The 19,068-nt window shown below is 37.3% G+C and overlaps 1 protein-coding gene across 1 annotated transcript; it reads left to right on the forward strand.

Annotated features, from left to right (window-relative positions):
• Window positions 1-580: 580 nt before the first annotated feature.
• LOC136205573 (serine/threonine-protein kinase ATG1c-like) lies at window positions 581-9,716 on the forward strand. The gene is made up of 13 exons (XM_065996228.1): window positions 581-1,134; window positions 1,642-1,759; window positions 1,848-1,906; window positions 2,040-2,104; window positions 3,162-3,255; window positions 3,335-3,415; window positions 3,585-3,693; window positions 6,089-6,161; window positions 6,239-6,621; window positions 6,753-7,108; window positions 8,200-8,482; window positions 9,068-9,138; window positions 9,234-9,716. The coding sequence occupies exons 1-13, from the start codon at window positions 892-894 to the stop codon at window positions 9,471-9,473; spliced, it is 2,175 nt and encodes a 724-aa protein (XP_065852300.1). The 5' UTR covers window positions 581-891; the 3' UTR covers window positions 9,474-9,716.
• Window positions 9,717-19,068: the final 9,352 nt, after the last annotated feature.

Consider the following 19,068-nt stretch of genomic DNA (forward strand, 5'->3'; position numbering starts at 1 on the left):
TAAAAGATTAATAATTTTTAAAAAATTAGCGATGCACTAATACTCATTTTATACCGAATACTTTTAATTATTTTAGCTTTTCAAACGTACTAAAATGACAAAATTTTAACAAGTTATAGGTAAAAAAAGTTTGCCCTTTTCTACCAAATTTAAAATATTGCCATTAGTCAGAAGTCTAAAATCAGCCATCCAAATGTGGAGTCCTGATTCCACCACTGTCGAATAGTAATGGATATTCACAGATACCCTACCCATAGCCATTATGTCAATTTTCACATCGAAATATATTTACATATGCAATTATTTAATTTATCATAATAGATTTGAGATTGCACACATCTTTCAATTAAAAGTTTATTCTGAATAATAAAACTCGAATACAAAATCTATTTTTCTAAGTTTTTCCATTTGAGATTCTGTCGAGTTCTAATAATATCTAATTAATTTCACTTATTTTTATAATAGTTTTTTATTAATTAATTTCGTTTTATAATCTTAAATAGAATTATTTATAAATTGAAGTTGTTCGTCAACAACAGAATTGTTGAAGTTGAGTCTGCTTTCGTGTTTCTCCTTTCCCCTACTTGTAGAACTCAATTATGCTCTTTTATCACCATTCTTATTCAAAATATAACTATCTTATTATAATAATTATAATAATGACAATTATACAATACAGATTAAAAATAATAAATAACAAAAACCATTTTCTCTCTCTTTCTTCCTTTCATAATTTTATCTCACTCCGCCCAATCCAATCAATCCAAGCTTGGGTCCAATCTTCAATTACAATCTATTGATTAACGTTTATTGGAGTTCGTCTCCAAGCTTCAATTCCGCTATCTCCAGCTGGTTTTCTTGTCGATCTTAGGGTTTTTGCTGCTTCTAATCATGACTCAAGCGCCTGGGAGAGGCAGGGTTGTCGGCGACTACCTCGTTGGCCGGCAAATTGGCTCCGGTTCTTTTTCGGTGGTTTGGCACGCTAGGCACCGTGTTCATGGAACCGAAGTGGCCATTAAGGAGATAGCCACGGGTCGTCTCAACAAGAAGCTACAGGATAGTCTCATGTCTGAGATCTTTATCTTGAAGAGGATTAATCATCCTAATATTATTTGCTTGCACGATATTATTGAGGTTTGTTTACTTATCTTTTGCTCTTTTAATTCTATTTTTATGTTTGGTGAAGTTATTTTGCTTTGTAAAATTTTGATTGTGAAACAAATTTTTTATTTTTTATTTTATCGCGGTGAGTTCTGCACCTGAAAGTTAGAATCTTTTCGAAGTTTTTAAGAAGTAGGAAAATTTGGCAGTTTACATAAGCAGGTCTTAGCTATACTCACTGATTAGAGCTCTCGGAGTTGCTAAAGCGTTTTTGCTGGCCGCTTTAATTTCAATTTGAAATCATTCCTTTTAATTTCAATTGGTTATTGATAGTTTGGAATAAGCCAAAATTTAATTACAAGGCACTCAGTATTGATCAGAATCAGATTTTAGTTTGGAATAAGCTTAAAATTAATTACACGTGCACTCAGTATTTACCATAATCAGCTTTTCCTTACATGATCCAGTAGCATGACTATGGTGCGAAATTTTTACTTTTTGTTAATTTTTCTTAGTTTGTTTTATTTTAATGTCAAACAGGTGCCTGGGAGAATAAATATCGTACTGGAGTATTGCAGAGGGGGTGATCTTTCTATGCATATTCAACGCCATGGAAGAGTTCCAGAAGCAACTGCTAAGCATTTCATGCAGCAACTAGGTATACCTTGAAAGTTTTCTATTGTACATTGGTATCTGAGCATCTGGAGTGGATAAGCTGAATGATGTGAATAAAAAATGTTTTACAGCGGCTGGTCTGCAAGTTCTCCGGGACAATAATCTTATACATAGGGATCTGAAGCCGCAGGTTTGACTATTTTTATTTTTTGGCTCTTTTGAAATGAAGGTCATAGCTATTGTTAGCTTGTTGTCAAAACAGGCACCTACTTTGCACAATATATCTTCTATTCAATTGAACCGTGTGCAAATTTTTGTCACAGAATCTCCTCCTTTCCACTAATGATGGCAATGCAGTTCTGAAAATTGCTGATTTTGGATTCGCTAGGTAATTAGTACAATAAACTAGCTTTTTAATTTTTTGCCTTTATTTTCTATGTTTTGCCTATAATCTTTTCATCTTGCTTCTGATCATCTTAACAAAAAAATTTGGATGGGACTTGCTTCTCTCATCTCTGACCCATCCCCACATTTATCTCTATGTGTATGACAACCTTTTGCACAATGCAACTACCTTCACTCCGTTGCGCCCTTCTCCACCTCCATGATGAGTGTCCATTCTGTAAATTTAAAGTGCCATATTGTAGTTGTAAACTTTTTGTATGGAAATTTCAATTGTTGCTTCAACGATTATAGTTTAGTAATTATCGGCCAATGATTCGATGATTGTTTCCAATATTGTCTTCTCTGTTTCAATTCTGAGTTGTGATGTATATAGATTATTGATAAAAATGCTACATCAATTTGCACAAAATTTTGTGTTTTTCTCGCAAAGTGAAACTACTTGTACTGCATCGCCTACTTCTCAGTTTCTACAATGAGTGTCCATATTATACGTGTAAACTTTTTGTATCGAAAGTTCAGTTCGTGCTTTAACGATCATAGTTATCTTTCCAAAATTTTCCTCATGATTTCAAGTCTGAGCTGAACGCAAACAGATACCGGAAACGTTATGTTTAAGAAAATTTAGCTATGAAACGGACACGAAATGCGGAAACGCTAATGAAGAAGAGTTTCCGTGCAACATAGCTAAAATGTGATGTATATAGTATTATTGATAAAAGAAATGCTGTACCAATTGCACAAAATTTTTGTGTTTTTATTTTTATTTTTAATATAGCTCTTTTTTTTTTTTGCCCCGAATCATTTCGGGACTAAGGCTTTGTTGTTGTTGTTGTTGTTGTTGTATAGCTCTTTTTTTGTTTTTCTTTTCTTATTATAACCCTTTCTGTTTATTTTGTAGCTGTTAAGTTTTTCAAATATATTTTGATATCACTGATTTTTCATACATCTTGATGTGGATTTTTTTTGGCAGTCTTCCTATCGAAAATTTTGAGAATTACATTTTTGGTTTTGAATATTGTTTTCTTTTTGTGTGTGGCCAGATCTCTGCAACCTAGAGGCCTTGCAGAAACCTTATGCGGTTCACCTCTTTACATGGCTCCCGAGATAATGCAACTTCAGAAGTATGATGCTAAGGTGACATATTTTCTAATTTGCGAAACACTAGTGATAGTCTAATGTCACACTTCATGTAAACCTTGAACTGAATATGCAGGCGGATCTCTGGAGTGTTGGTGCCATTTTGTTTCAGCTTGTGACGGGAAAAACCCCTTTTACTGGAAACAATCAAATACAGGTTTAAATTTCATAATAGATATATAATTTTATCATACAGATTGCTTTGTGCGAGAAATCTCTAGGTTCTATCACTGATAGTAACACTCAACTAAGAGTTAGATCACTGATTTTTTTTCATACTGTCAAAGTTATTCTAATGTATCAATCTTTCTATCTTGTATATGTAGCTGCTCCAAAACATTGTGAAATCAACTGAATTGCAATTTCCTCTAGATACTAGGGATTTGAGTGCTGATTGTAAAGATTTGTGCCAGAAATTGCTACGTCGCAATCCAGGTATTACTCACATGACTGTTTATGACTTGGAAATTTATGCAGTCATACAGTTAAAAGATGAAGAAAAATGTATGCATCTGTTTCTACTTTACGGCTGCATGTACTGTGGTGTCTTTGTGTGATCACATACTATTTAAAATGTAATTTGTCTCTCACAACATGCAACTTCATAGTGCTTATAATTGGATTATAAATATTGGATGTATTCTCGGAACTACTAATAGTGTAAGCAGTGTTCTGATTGGGATCAGAGATTTCTTCATGTTAGGATATTTTCCTGAATTGAATTAGATAATTATTATCTCTAGAACTTATTGTAAAGTTGGTAATTATACCCTTTATTGGTCTTAAGTGGGCTTGAGATTAAATAGCTGTGTATGGGTTTTAATTAATAGATTAGGTTTGACAAAGCTGCTTGGTACTTCATATATAACATATCTTTGATTTATTCTGCAATATCAATTCGAATAAGAATCGGAGAATTTGTTAAGTTATTTTTCTTTGTTGTAGATATCCCCCAGGGCATTGCAGTGTCTAATTTTGACTGCTTCCATAGCATCTAGAATCATTTTCCAATTACCTAGGAATGCGATGATAAGATAAGGATGTTATGCATTTGGAGTCCTAGTTGGAGATAAAGATATCAAGGAACGATGGAGGTCCTATTTTGATGACTTATTTAATGGAGATCGCAGACAAGATGTTGGAGATATAAGTATCCCTCACGATATGATAAATCATGAATGCTTGCGGAGAATTCAAAAGGGTGAAGTCAAAATGGCATTAAATAAGATGAGGATGAAGAAAGCAATAGGATAGGACCTGATGGCATCCCTATTGAGATTTGGAGATGTTTGGGAGAGAGAGGAATCGAATGGTTGACGACTTTCTTCAACAAAATTTGGAGAAACAATAAGATGCCATCAGAATGGAGGAAAAATATCTTAATCCCTTTGTATAAGAACAAAGGCGATGTCCAAGATTGCGCCAACTATCGAGGAATCAAATTAATGAGTCACACTATGAAACTGTGGGAGCGAGTGATCGAACAAAGGCTAAGGAGGACGGTGAAGATTTCGGAAAACCAGTTTGGCTTTATTCCGGGAAGATCAATTATGGAAGCCATCCATCTAATGAGACAATTAATGGAGAACTATCGAAATAAGAAGAAAGACTTGCATATGGTTTTCATGACTTGGAGAAAGCATATGATAAGGTACCAAGGGAAGTACTTTGGTGGGCCTTGATAAGGAAAGGCATTTCGCGGAAATATATTGACATCATAAAGGACATGTATGAGGGAGCATGCACGAGTGTACGTACTAGTGTTGGGAAGACTGAAGAGTTCCCTATTACGATTGGAGTGCATCAAGGTTCCGCACTAAGCCCATTTCTTTTTGCCATCGTTATGGATGAACTAACAAGTTCACTTCAAGATGGTATACTATGGTGCATGTTGCATGGTGCATGTTGTTTGCAGATGATATTGTGTTGATTGATGAGATGAAAGGCGGAGTGGAGAGGAAGTTGGAACTATGGAGACAAACTCTAGAATCTAGAGGCTTTAAGTTGAGCCGAAGTAAGACAGAATATTTGGAGTGTAAGTTTAGGGGCCATAGGAGTAGGGAGGCAGGGACAATCACCCTAGATGGGAGAGTTGTTCAGGCCTCGGATTGCTTCCGGTATTTAGGATCTATTATCCAAACGGATGGAGAAGTAGATGGAGATGTTGCTCATAGGATTAAATCTGGTTGGTCGAAGTGGAAGAGTGCTAGGGGTTTCCTTTGTGATCCTGGCATGCCTAATAGATTGAAGGGAAAATTCTACCGCACGGCAATCAGACCAGCATTGTTATATGGTACGGAGTGTTGGGCAGTGAAACACTGTCACATCCATAAGATGTCGGTGGCGGAGATGCGTATGTTGAGATGGATGTGTGGTCATACGAGAAAGGATCGGGTGAGTAATGAAATAATTAGGACAAAAGTAGGGGTTACATTTATTGAGAATAAAATGAGAGAAAACCGACTATGGTGGTTTGGCCATGTGAGACGTAGAGCGCTTGATGCGCCGGTTAGGAGGACCGAAGAGTGGCAAAGGGATGTAGTGGTGAGGGGTAGGGGAAGACCTAAGCAAACTTGGAGGAGGGTGATCGAGAGTCATATGAGTTTACTGGGAATTGAGGAAAATATGGTAGTGGATAGGACGGAGTGGAGGGAGCGAATTTGTGTCGCTGACACGACTTGATTTCACGGTTTTATATGATGGTTCATGTTAGCCGACCCCGAATCATTTCGGGACTAAGGCTTTGTTGTTGTTGTTGTATAGTCATATTTATTACAAATACATGTTTTTTTTTTTTTTTTGTCTCAGCCTTTAATTTTAAATTTTTCAGTGGAACGGTTAACATTTGAGGAGTTCTTTAACCATCCATTCCTTTCCAATAGGAAAACGGAGGAAGCATTGAGGTAAAGGAGATATATTACTTGTCTTCATGATGTAAAATCTATTTTTCTCAGTTTCTGAAGTAACATGTGGTATGCAGGAATACTATATTTTCAAAAACAGTTGACAGTTTCCGATTGTCCGATAACAATTCTGCAAGGAACACAGAGGAAAACTCCCAGGAGGACTGTCTCCCTTTCTTTCTGGATGATGATTCTAGTGGTCCTGAGAATAGTCCCTCATTTTCTAACAGGAGGTCCAGAATGAAGTCAACTTATGGATTTTCTCTTGATACACAAGTTGATGGAAAGGAAGCAAAATCTAACGTTTTGAATAACATAGAATTTTCTCCGAGATATTCTAATTCTAGACATAATTTGGAAAATACTAATTTTAAGCCAGATAACAGTAAATTTCCTGATGGAAATCTACATGAAGGTCGAAAGCCTCTAACTCAAAGGTCAATGCCTGTACGATCAAGAGGTACTAAAAGCTTTATCACGTTATGTTTTTGTTTCCTGAAAAGCCCGTAATGTATTATTCAATTGTGGAAATATAAATTGTGTTTGACCAATATTATTGGTTCTTACTTATCATTCACATGGCTTGTGCAGTTGTTGATTCACTGGAGTTGATTGATCAAGATTATGTTCTTGTTTCTGGTCCTCCTTTGGAAGTATCTTCTTCTTTGACGAGTACATCTAAACCAAGCCATATACCATGCATGTCATTTAGTCCGCCTCAAGCACCTGTCAATGTAAATACTGCTCCTGTTCTAATAACTGGCAACACTAACAGTAACATCTCCCATATTGGAAGCTCGGAAAGCCATAGCTCTGCTCCTGGGACTTCTCAAGAATCTATGGATGTTGGATATGTTTTGGAGCATCCATCAACTCGTTGTATCCTTACTAGGATTAAGTCATTGCAGCGGTGTGCATCTGCCATATCTGAATTAGTTCATGAAAAGGTAAGTCATTTGATGCCTACTTGTGCTTTAAACCAGGGGTTAGTGCTTTTTTACCAAAATTCTCTGGAGAAGGGGTGAATGCAGTTTTGGAACCACCATTTCCTGTTCTGGTTCCGTGGCTTATTTGGATCAAACTGTTTTCAGCTGGCTGTCTTAGTTCCATAGGTAGATCTGGGCCAGTTTGGAAGAAGAATCTGAGCTGTTATTTTTATAAAAAGATTATACCTTCAAACAAGGGCGAGCCTTGGCGCAACGGTAAAAACGTTGTTGTCGTGTGACCAGAGGTCACGGGTTCGAGTCTTAGGAGCGGCCTCTTGCCAATTAAATTGGCAAGGGAAGGCTTGCCCCCAATACACCCTTGTGGTGGGACCCCTCCCCGGACCCTCGCTCAGCGGGGACGCGTAATGCGACCGGGCCGCCCTTTTTTTTTTTATTATACCTTCAAACAAATAATTTAAAAGCTTTATCTAAGAAGCTCAGCATAGAAAGGCGTCAATGAAAAACTTAATCATTAATAGATTTACCTATAAAATGTTTTCTGGTTTGAGAGTGGGCCCAGACCAACGGTTCTGGTTTTCTGATGGGGAGATCAGGTTTGACCAATTTGTTTCCAGGCAGACCTGTAGCAGATCTAATGCAGATCAGCTTAAAATTTCAGATTAATCTGGCAATAGGTGGTAGAATAGAATGGGATGTCACAAATTAAGTATGTAGTTAGTGGAACCTTAGGTTCTGTCATAAGTCATAAGTTAGTACGTGGAGTTGCTACCATATTATATGATGAATTTAAAAGGTTGGCGTTGTTATCAACTGCTTTTGATGGTTGATCTGAGACCACTATCTTTGCCTTATTACTGGTATAAAGTATGAATTTGTTGCAATGGATTAATCTAGCTAAGTTGTGAGATACTGGTGTTAATTTATGATGTCTGCTTGCAATTATTATAATTAAAGCAGCATGGTTAGATTCCATTTTTTTTTCTATACTTCCTGATAATTTATCATGCTGTTCCTTTTTTGCCACTAGCTTTTGTAATATAATTTCTGTTGTCTGTTGTCAAATCAATATTTTGTCATCATTTCTGCATTAGGTTGAGGCAGGTAGGCAACTGGAAGCATTTTCAATACAACTAGTTATTCTTGCAATTTGGAAGCAAGCACTACATATTTGCCACACTCAGGCTGCTTCAGCCAGTGAAGGAAGTCCAAGCAAAGAGAGCACAAGGTTGAGAAGAAGCAACAGCAAGAAGCATGGGACTTCTGATACAGAAGATTGTACTGACGCTGTGCCAGCAGATATATCCACTCAGATTGAGAGGGATTTTTTACGTGAAGTTGAGCACGCCGAGGAACTTGCCAAGGCTGTTGATCCTGGTATGGCCTCAATATTTTGATTTTACCTAGTGCGTCTATATAAAGTTTCTTCCTCATTTTGCACTTGTTATCTTGCATGAGCAATTGAGGTACGCTAAGTTGAAAATGATTTGTTCTCTCATTAACACCTGATTTCGTACCTTGATTTATGAAGATGAAAACTTTATAAATTAATGCTTGTTCCTTGTGAAGTCACCTTAATAATACTTGAACAGCATTTATAATTGAATCCTTGACTTGAAGCACTAATATGTGCTTGACTGTCATGTAGTAGCAGTTACATCTACTTGTCATTTTGTTCTACGAATTATCAATTATCCCACTAAAAACTTTTGAACTGGTGGGTGTTGAGAGGATGCTCCAAAAAATCAGTTAAAAAATTTAAAATTATTATATAGAAATTAGTAACATCCTCCAGGATATACGAAGCTATATGCAGTTGTGCACTTAATGGTAACTTTCGACATCATTGCGACTTCTATGTCAAGCATGTGTTGAAATGTTTTTTTACTTCATGTCATAATTATGGACTGGTTGATGATATATGACATTCTGAGCATATAAAATTTTATATAATTGTTTCAGGAAATGTTGAGATGCCGGATGCAATGGAGACAATATTCCAATGTGCCCTTGCTCTGGGAAGACATGGAGGAGTGAGCATTTTAATAAGAAATCATTTGTGTTTTTTTTTGTCATTTGCATATGATATTGTTCTCTGAAAATTGCTTTACTCATCGTGGCTTGGCAGGTTGAGGAGCTGATGGGCGAAACAGAAAGTGCATCTTTCTTATATTCGAAAGCAATTCGCTTGTTAGTCTTTCTTCTAGTGGAAGCATCGTCTCTAATTCTCAACCCTCCATTTTCTCTGACAAACTCGGACAGGTATAGACTCCGTTCTTACATTGACATACTTAACAACAGGCAGGCGAATTCGCGCTCTCAAAGGATGGCGCTCCTCAAATGCGATGAACAACAGTGCCCGCCATAGGATAGCTAAAGTTTTTTTTCTGCTGTTTGTGGTGACTTGTTTATATTACACTGTAAATTATTTGTTTGTACAGCTATTCTTTTGAGTGACAGTGATTGAGATGTTGTGGAAAGGTGTTAGGGGAGTGTTGTAATATTCTCATTTATGTGGATTTAAGGGATGGCGAGTTATTGACGAACGAAAGAAAAAAAAAGTGAGAAAAGAAGAAAAATTGAAAGGAAAAAAAAAAGATTTGCTGAATTATGATTGCTTACGTGTTTTTTTTTTAATTATCCTCTTTTTTTTGATAAAAAATTATCCTCCTTAATAAAGTGACAAACCCCTTAAATCAAGAGATTTCCAATTAGAACATTAATAACCTCATTTATGGTTGATTTTATTATTTATTTTTTTTAAATATAGCTGAGCTTATTTTCTTAAATGGCAAAAGTCAAAGAATCATTCATGTGCATAAATGTATTAAGGAAAATTAAAAACTATAGATAAAATTTAAGGCAAAAAGCATCTGAGGCTCCTGATCTTTCATTGTTTGGTACATTAAGCTCTCGATCTTTTATTTAGACACATTGAGTCCATGATCTTTCACCATTTGGTGCATTAAGCCCTTGATCTTTCATTTAGACATATTGAGCCCTTGATTTTTTATTTAGACACATTAAGTCCTTAATCTTTTATTTAGACACATTGAACCCTTGATTTTTTATTTAGACACATTAAGCCCTTAATCTTTTATTTAGACACATTAATATATAGGTTTATGGGCATGTTTGGTGTGACAACAAATGATGTTCTAAAAATAACAAATTCTAAAATAAAAAATATATTATACAAATTAATAAAAATAATTTAAATAAAAAATAAAAAATTAAACACAATAAAACCTTGTTTTTCGATAATTATGTTCTAAAAATAAAAATAATGTTAAAATTGAAGCACATTTTGTGGAAATAAGAAGGGTAATTTTATCAATAACAAGTAACTACAAACAACTGTTCATGAAAAGAGTTTTTCGTGAAAAGCTCCAAAATGTTGCAGTGTCCAGAGAAAATGCGAAACGCTGCAGTTATATAAACCTAACCAAACATGCCCTTAATAAACCTATATATTAATTGATTTATGGAAGAACTTAATACACCCATATATGAAAGATCAATGGCTCAATGTGTCTAAATGAAAGATCGAGGGCTTAATGCACCAAATGGTGAAAGATCAGGGGCTCAATGTGTAAATAAAAGATCGAGGACTTAATGCACCAAACAATGAAAAATAAGGGGCCTCAGAATGCTTTTTGCCTAAAATTTAAAGATAAATTTTTTGGATGATATAAGTTGTCCAATCAGCTTTACCTTAAGTATTATGGATGATATGTATCACTAATCTATATATAATATAAAACAGTAACGATGGAGCTGAGGTGTCACTTCCTCATTTTTTACTGATAAAAAATATAATATATTAACTTTAGTTATATTATTATATTTATTTATAAAAAAGATTATTTTATCCGTACTATATCTAAGAGTTCTACAAAATTTAAATAAATCCCTAAAATCTCTCTAATTCTCTACATATCTATATCTAAAAGTTCTACATAATTTAAATTAATCCCTAAAATCTCTCTAATTCTCTGAATATCTATCTATATATAATATAAAACAGTAACGATGGGGTTGATGTGTCAATTCCTTCTTTTTTACTGATAAAAAATATAATATAAAATATAATATATTAACTTTAGTTATATTATTATATTTATTTATAAAAAGATTATTTTATCCGTACTATATCTAGGGGTTCTACAGAATTTAAATTAATCCCTAAAAAGTTTATTTAAATTAAATGTGAAAATAAAATAATAATATTTAATTTATATAGCACCTTTATATCATTAATTGTAATTATTAAATTATATTTTTGTTAATATTTATATATTAAGATGAATCCGTGCATTGCACGGGTCAAAAACTAGTTTTATTAAATACTTAATACATCATAATGATGCCAGAATTTGATTTAAAACCCGATTAGTCATTAGAATTTATAAAATGTTTTGTTAGCTCTATGATTAATCTTTTCGGGCTACATAATAGAAATAATTTTTTTTGATAATATGTATACCATTTTCAATATAAAATCTATAATCTTAATATACCATTATAAGTAAGTTTAGTTATTTGAAAAAACTATCTCTCTCGAACACGCGATAACGCGATATCGCCGACGCCGTGCTACCTCGGTCAGGGCCGTCGCCGTGAGTCGTTGCCGGTGAGAGGGTCCTTTCCGTCGACCGGTAAAGGTAGTCCCTGTTCCGATCAATGGGTATTGTGTACTGTGTTTTATTGCGGTGCCGGATTTCGCGATTTTCAACCTAGGTCAGAGGCGGGTTCGTTTTGGCCGTGGGCGGGAGAGAGGAAGGCGAGGGGGGCGTGCGACGGTGGTGAGGAGGCCGTTCTTGGTGAGCGGCGGTGTGGACTCGTTGGTGAGACGGGTGGTGGCGGTTTCTTTAGGCTGCGGCTTTCTTTGAGAGTTTTGGGGATTCTGTAGTCGTATACTTTTGGGGCTATTTTGTTTGCTGTTTTTCAATTGGGACAGGAGTTAGTTTGAAAAGATATCAGAAATGGAAAGGGATTTAGAGAGACTCAGGATTGAAGGAGATGAAGGTGGGCTACTTGACTTGCTTACACCGGTTGTGCCAGAAGTGGTGATTGGTACGGGTCTTCGTTTCTTAGGAAGGTTTGTGGCGGATAGGCCGCTCAACTTCTTGAGCATGAGAAACAGGTTGGCGGTTCTATGGAGACCAATGCGAGGGGTCGAAATTCAAGAGGTAAGCTCTAATCTTTACTCTTTTGAATTCTTTCATCCGATGGATAGAGATAGGGTGATTGCTGGAGGTCCTTGGTCATTTGACAATTATATATTGATTATGAATGTTTGGAATTTGGGTGTGCATATAGATGATGTGAATTTATTGAACTACTCTATTTGGGTGCAAATTTATGGCCTTCCTGTGGGGACTATGTCTGAATTAGTTGGCAAACAACTAGGAAACTTTCTAGGGACCCTTGAGGAGTATGATATAAATAATAATTCTGGTATTCACAGACAGTTTATGCGTATCAGAGTCAGTCTGGACAGTGAACGCCCATTGAAAAGGTTTAAAAAACTGAGGAGCACTGGAAATGTGTGGTCTTTAGCTACTTTCAAATATGAGCGTTTAAGTATTTTCTGCTATGTGTGTGGTTGCCTGGGGCATACAGAACGCTTTTGTGAGAGAGTTTTCAATATGCAGGGGGGTGAGATTCAGAGAGAGTGGGGGGAATGGCTTAAAGCCCCAGTCAGAAGAGGTGGAGACAATAGTGGAGCAAAATGGTTAATTGATAGCAATGGGGGAGGGGGGCTGAGGGGGTTCGGAGGTGGGAGGGGAGGGGGATCGAGAGCTATGAGGGATATAACTAATACAGGGAGAGGGAAGGAAGTGAGGGGGATGAACAAACAAGTGAGGGAAGGGGAGAGAGAAGTAATGATCTGTCCATTTACAGGGCCTTTCTTTAAGCCTTTAGCGAACGATGAGGGTAAAGGGATGGGGGGTGAGGAGGAGGGAGATAAGGGGGAAGATACTGAGATGGAACTAAATGATGTCAGAAAGAGAAGAAGGGAGGATAAGGGAAAGGGAAGGGAGGGGGAGAGAGAGGATAGGCAGGAGGGGGAAGTCTCTGTTCTTGGAAAGGATAAGGGGAGTTCTACAGAAATTGGTTCGGCGAGCCCTAAAGAACAGGGCCGCCGGGGGGAATGAGTTGTTTAAGCTGGAACTGTCGTGGCCTGGGAAACCACCGGGCAGTTCGCTCCTTAAAGGAGCTTGTTTCGTCCCAAAGCCCTAATATTGTATTTTTGATGGAAACACTAGTAGAGGACCAGAGAGTAAGTTTGCTAAAACAACAGTTAAAGTTTGAGGGAGCATTCCCTGTCAGTAGAAGAGGCCGTAGTGGAGGGTTAGCTTTGTTGTGGAAAGCAGGGACTCAAGTGGTGATCAAAAGTTTTTCTGATCATCATATTGAGGCAATTATCACTAATTCTTCTCAGGGGGATTGGAGATTGGTGGGCTTCTATGGGTTTGCTGATCGTAGTAGGCAAGGAGAGTCGTGGGAATTACTGAGAAGATTAGCCAGCGATGATTCTATCCCATGGGTAGTGATTGGAGATTTTAATTGTATTCTGAATTCTGATGAAAAGGTGGGTGGAGCGGTATACCCTAACCCCTTAATGCAGGAGTTTGCCAAAACAATTGAGGAGTGTGGTCTGAGCGAACTGATTCTGAATGGTAACCGTTTTACTTGGGAAAGAGGTAGAGGGTCCGAGCTCTGGGTTAGAGAAAAACTGGACAGGGGTTTTGCTTCGGCTGAGTGGCTGAATCGATTTGACAATCATCACCTCAAAACTTATATGACTGGGTATTCAGACCACCTTCCGCTCTTTCTTCATCTGGAAAGGGAGAGAAGTAGAAGTAGAGAAAGGAGATTCCATTTTGAGGAGGTTTGGCTTAAAGAGCAGGAGTTCAATAATCTGGTTAGAGGTCACTGGAGAAGTCAAAGGGGCAAACCAGTTCAGGAAAATTTGGAGGAGTGTGTGCAGAAAATGGCAGTGTGGGGAAAGAGTTTCAATATGCGTTTCAAAAGCCAAATTAGGAAATGGAGGATCCAAATGGAAAGATTACATGGTAGTAGAAACAGGGATTCCATTGCCGCTTATTTCCTAGCCAAAAGAAAACTTAATGATACCCTGAAAGCTGAGGAGAGTTATTGGAGGCAAAGGGCTAAGGTTTTCTGGCTGACAGAAGGGGACAGAAACACACAGTTTTTCCATGCTAGTGTCAAAACTAGACGTCAGCAGAATTCAATTACCTCTTTGACAGATGAGAATGGGGATGTGATTGATAACCAAGACGAATTATTGGACCTTGCACAGAGTTACTTTCAGGATGTTTTCTCTGCTTCGAATTTGAGTAGGGGTGACACTGTGCAGGTAATTGACACGTGCATCAGTCCTGGCATGAACGAATCACTTGTTGCTCCTTTTAATCAGGAAGAGTTTAAACAAGCTCTATTTTCTATGAGTCCTAACAAATCCCCTGGCCTTGATGGGCTAAATCCGGGCTTCTTTCAAGCCTTTTGGGACACATTGGGAGCAGATGTGGGAGCAGCCTGCGCAAAGTGGCTTAGTGAGGGGGAATTTCCAAGTGGAATAAACGACACCACAATTGTTATAATACCAAAGGTTGACAATCCTAGAATGCTGAAGGATTTTCGCCCTATCGCCCTGTGCAATGTCATCTACAAGATAATTGCTAAGGTCTTAGCAAATCGCCTGAAAAGGGTTCTCCCTAAGATTATTGGTGAAACTCAATCTGCTTTTGTTCTTGGAAGGTCTATAATTGACAATGTGCAGGTGGCCTTTGAAAGCATACATTTTATGAAGAGGTTGAATAGAGGGAAGAATGGGTAGGTTGCCTTAAAAATTGATATCAGCAAGGCCTATGATAGAGTTGATTGGGAATTCCTTAAAGCAGTTATGGGCAGAATGGGATTTCATGAAACCTGGATTGGCTGGATGATGCTATGCATAACAACTGTGAAATACAAGGTGGCAGTAAATGGGGAGTGCTCTGACCAAGTTGTCCCTGGTAGAGGATTGAGGCAAGGGGATCCCCTATCTCCCTACCTTTTTATCCTGTGTGCTGAAGTCTTATCTAAACTTATCAGAAAGGCTGAAGAAGAAGGGCTTATTTCAGGGTGTAAGATCTGCAGAAGGGCACCGGCGGTAACACACGTCTTCTTTGCTGATGACAACTTTTTGTTCTTTGGGGCAACTATTGATGAGACTAGAAAGGTCATGAACATCCTGTCTGAATATGAAGTGGCTTCGGGTCAGGCAGTAAACTTGAGCAAATCAGGGGTTTTCTTCAGTCTTAATGTGTCTGAACCTTTGCGATTACAGATCAAAACATTATTGGGGGTGTGCACTCCTCTCGACACAGGCATGTATCTGGGTTTACCATCACTCATTGGGCGTTCCAAACGCAGGATTTTCGCTTTCCTGATTGATAGGCTTCGCAAGAAGTTTAGTGCGTGGGGTCTCAAATTCCTGTCCCAGGCTGGGAAAGAGGTGCTTCTTAAGTCTGTGGCTCAAGCCTTGCCAACCTTTTATATGAGTACGTTCCTTTTACCCTTATCTATCTGTGATGAGCTGCAAAAATTAATGAATTCCTTTTGGTGGGGTATGAAACCTGAGGGCAAAAGAAACATTCATTGGTTTGATTGGGGTAAATTGTGTAGACCTAAAGATTCAGGTGGGATGGGTTTTAAGGATCTACATGTGTTTAACCTATCAATGTTAGGTAAACAGGGATGGAAATTACTAAAATTCCCAAATACTTTAGTGAGTCAAATGTTCAAAGCTAAATATTACCCTAGGGAGGACTTACTTCTCTCCAAATTAGGCAATAATCCTAGTATGGTTTGGAGAAGCATATGGGAAGGCATTAGTATTTTGAAAACAGGGGTTAGATGGAGAGTGGAAGATGGTAGATCAATCAGAGTTTGGGAGGATGAGTGGGTTCCTAATCTAGAGGGTTTTTGCATAAATTCCTTTTTGGTCCCTGGAATGGAGAATTTGATGGTAGCGGACTTGTTCCTTGAAAATGGGAGAGGGTGGGATATGCAGAGACTAAACGGCTGCTTTAGCGAAGTGGAAGTGTAGGCCATTAGTGATATTATCTTGCCATACAATGCAGGGGAAGATATGAGAATCTGGCATTGGTCAAAGGATGGACACTACAATGTTCACTCAGGCTACTTGTCAGGTATGGGGCTAGTAGAAGCTAGCAGAGCCCAGGAGGGTTGGAAGAGGTTGTGGAAGCTGATGATTCCCCCTAAGCTGAAACAGTTTATTTGGCGTCTGTGTTCAAAGTGCTTACCCACTAGAGCTCGGTTGGCCCAGAGAAGAGTCCCCATTTCAACTAAATGCCCAGTATGTGTGGAGCAAGAAGAGACAGATAACCATTTATTTGTTGATTGTTGTTTCGCAGGTGATATTTGGCGTGTAGCAGGTGTTCCTGTGCCGAGAGTGGATAACAGATACATTGACGAGTGGCTTCTTCAAGCCTTGAGCAACTCAAATCTGGAAGAAATAGTTAGAATCTGTTGTGCACTCAAAACAATCTGGGACCACAGAAACAGAGTCCTGTGGCACATGAGATTGTGGCCGGCAGACACGGCTTGGCGAATCAGTTTGGAGGTTGTTCAGGATTGGAAAGCCTATCAATAGAAGGCGCCAGCTTTGGGCAATCGACATACGCAAGCAACGCACATGCAGACGGCCCCGCCGACGGCCATCCAGCCACTCCCGCGTACACAGGGCGCACAGATGAGAGGTAACTACTTTCCGCCAAATCCTCACCATAGATGGAACACGCCTAGCCCGAGCTTTATCAAATGCAATATCGACGGGGCCATCTTCAATGAATTAGAGAGCAGCGGCATGGGAACGGTTATTAGAGACGAAAGGGGAGCATTTCTCTTTTGTAGTAGCAGTCTTATCCCAAGCATTAAGGAGCCACGTGTCATTGAAGCTCTTGCAATCCGCATGAGTTTGTTATGGATTGCTAATATGGGTTTTTCTGCTGTTATTTTTGAATCTGATGCTAAGGCTGTGGTAGATGTTATTCACTCTGAAAAGCAGGACATTTCTGAATTTGGTATGATTGTGGAAGATTATCGAGTCCTGCTAAGATCCACCCCATCTTTTAAATTAGGTTTTATTTCTCGTTTAGCGAACAGTGCGGCTCATTTGGTAGCTAAGCTTGCCTGTTCCAATGCTAGCGATTTCTTTTCAACTATTGTGTCAGACTGGCTTGTGAACACTATTTGTATAGATGCAAATCCATCATCTATTTAAGCTTCACTTTCAGGTTCAAAAAAAATAAGTAAATTTAGAAAATTAATATGTCACTTTAAACTATTTCACAATGTTAATATATTATTTTAAACAAATTAAAAAAACTAACGAAATACTTTATAAATTTAGACGACTAATTGATTTTTTTGAAAATGCCGCTAATATATTAAGATTTTATTAAAAAAATTGCCCCAACACTTATCAATTCATTAATATAAAACATTAAGAGAATATTTCGGCTAATCCAATCAAATCTATTTCGAAAATTTAGCAAGTTTTTGTTTATATATTACTAGTATATAATTCAAAAATGTCATTTAAGTTAGTTTAAGATTTTAAAATAACCAACTAATTTATTAATTTTTTGAGAAAATCCGCACAAAACTTGTAAAGAGATAGGCTCCTCCTTTTCTCTACTTTTTTTTCTTTCTTATTTGCTCTTTCTTTTTCTCAAATCCCGTCATTGCCATCATCGTCACTTTCTCAGGTCTACTTAGAGAAGGAAGAAGGAAGTTTGTCTTCGTTCTTCTTCATCCCATTTATGATTTAGTCTTCGTTTTTTAGCTTCAGATTTACATTTTCTTGTTAGTTTGAAATCTATATATCTTCTTAAACTTCCTTTTCCGTCAGATATACATGTGTTAGCTATTATTCTTTCTTTTATTCTTTTTTCGGTCTTAGCAAGAGCGAAAAAGGTTCATCTTGTCGGTAGATCTATAAATCTACTTGGTTGCAAAAATAGAAAAGACTCAGATCCGAATCTTTGGAAGAGCCTAACTAATGAAGCATGGATTACAACGGGTTTTCAACGGTATTCGACTTATGAGAATGATATGATTTCTATATTTGTTGTATTTGTACATTTTATGGTTTTTATTGCTCTTTGTAGTCTTTTTTATTGCTTTTTGTAGCCTTTTTTTCAAGTGTGAATCTTGTAGATCTTGTACTGGTTGTAGCCTGTAAAGAAAAGAGGTTTTATTCCTCTTGATTTTCGTGCTCTATTTGTACTTTTTAAGTTAATGAAATGACATATGACATGTTTATATATAAAAAATTAAATAAAAAATAAAATTTGATTTTTTAATTATATAAAAGAATGGAAAGAAAAATAAAAAGTTCATATTCTACCAAATTAAAATATTACATATGCTATCAAAAAGTCCATATGTTATCAAAAATCCTAATGGAGAGTGGGTTTATGAGGATGAGGATATTCGTCATTTGACCTTAAATTTCTATAAAGACTTATTTCAGAAGGATCAAGTGGATTTAGAAAGAGCTCAAATAAGGGCTACTTTTCCTTCGATTAGTGAGGAGAAGATTCTTGAAGCCTTTCACCCAATTAATTATAAAGAGATTGGTCAGGCTATCTTTAGTATCGGGGCTACCAAAGCTCTAGGTATTGATGGGCTCCCGGCTAGTTTTTATCATCAACATTGGGAAACGGTTAAGGATGGGGTCTGCAGTTTTATCGAGGGGGTTTTTAGAGGATCTGAGGATATTAGGCTGGTTAATAAAACTCTACTTGTTCTGATTCCTAAAGTGGAGAATCCTTCTTCTTTCTTACAAATGAGGCCGATTAGTTTGTGCAATGTTCTGTATAAGACTGTCACCAAAATTGTGGCTAATAGACTCCACTGTATTC

Source organism: Euphorbia lathyris, chromosome 9 (assembly GCF_963576675.1).
Source record: "Euphorbia lathyris chromosome 9, ddEupLath1.1, whole genome shotgun sequence".
NCBI lineage: Eukaryota > Viridiplantae > Streptophyta > Magnoliopsida > Malpighiales > Euphorbiaceae > Euphorbia > Euphorbia lathyris.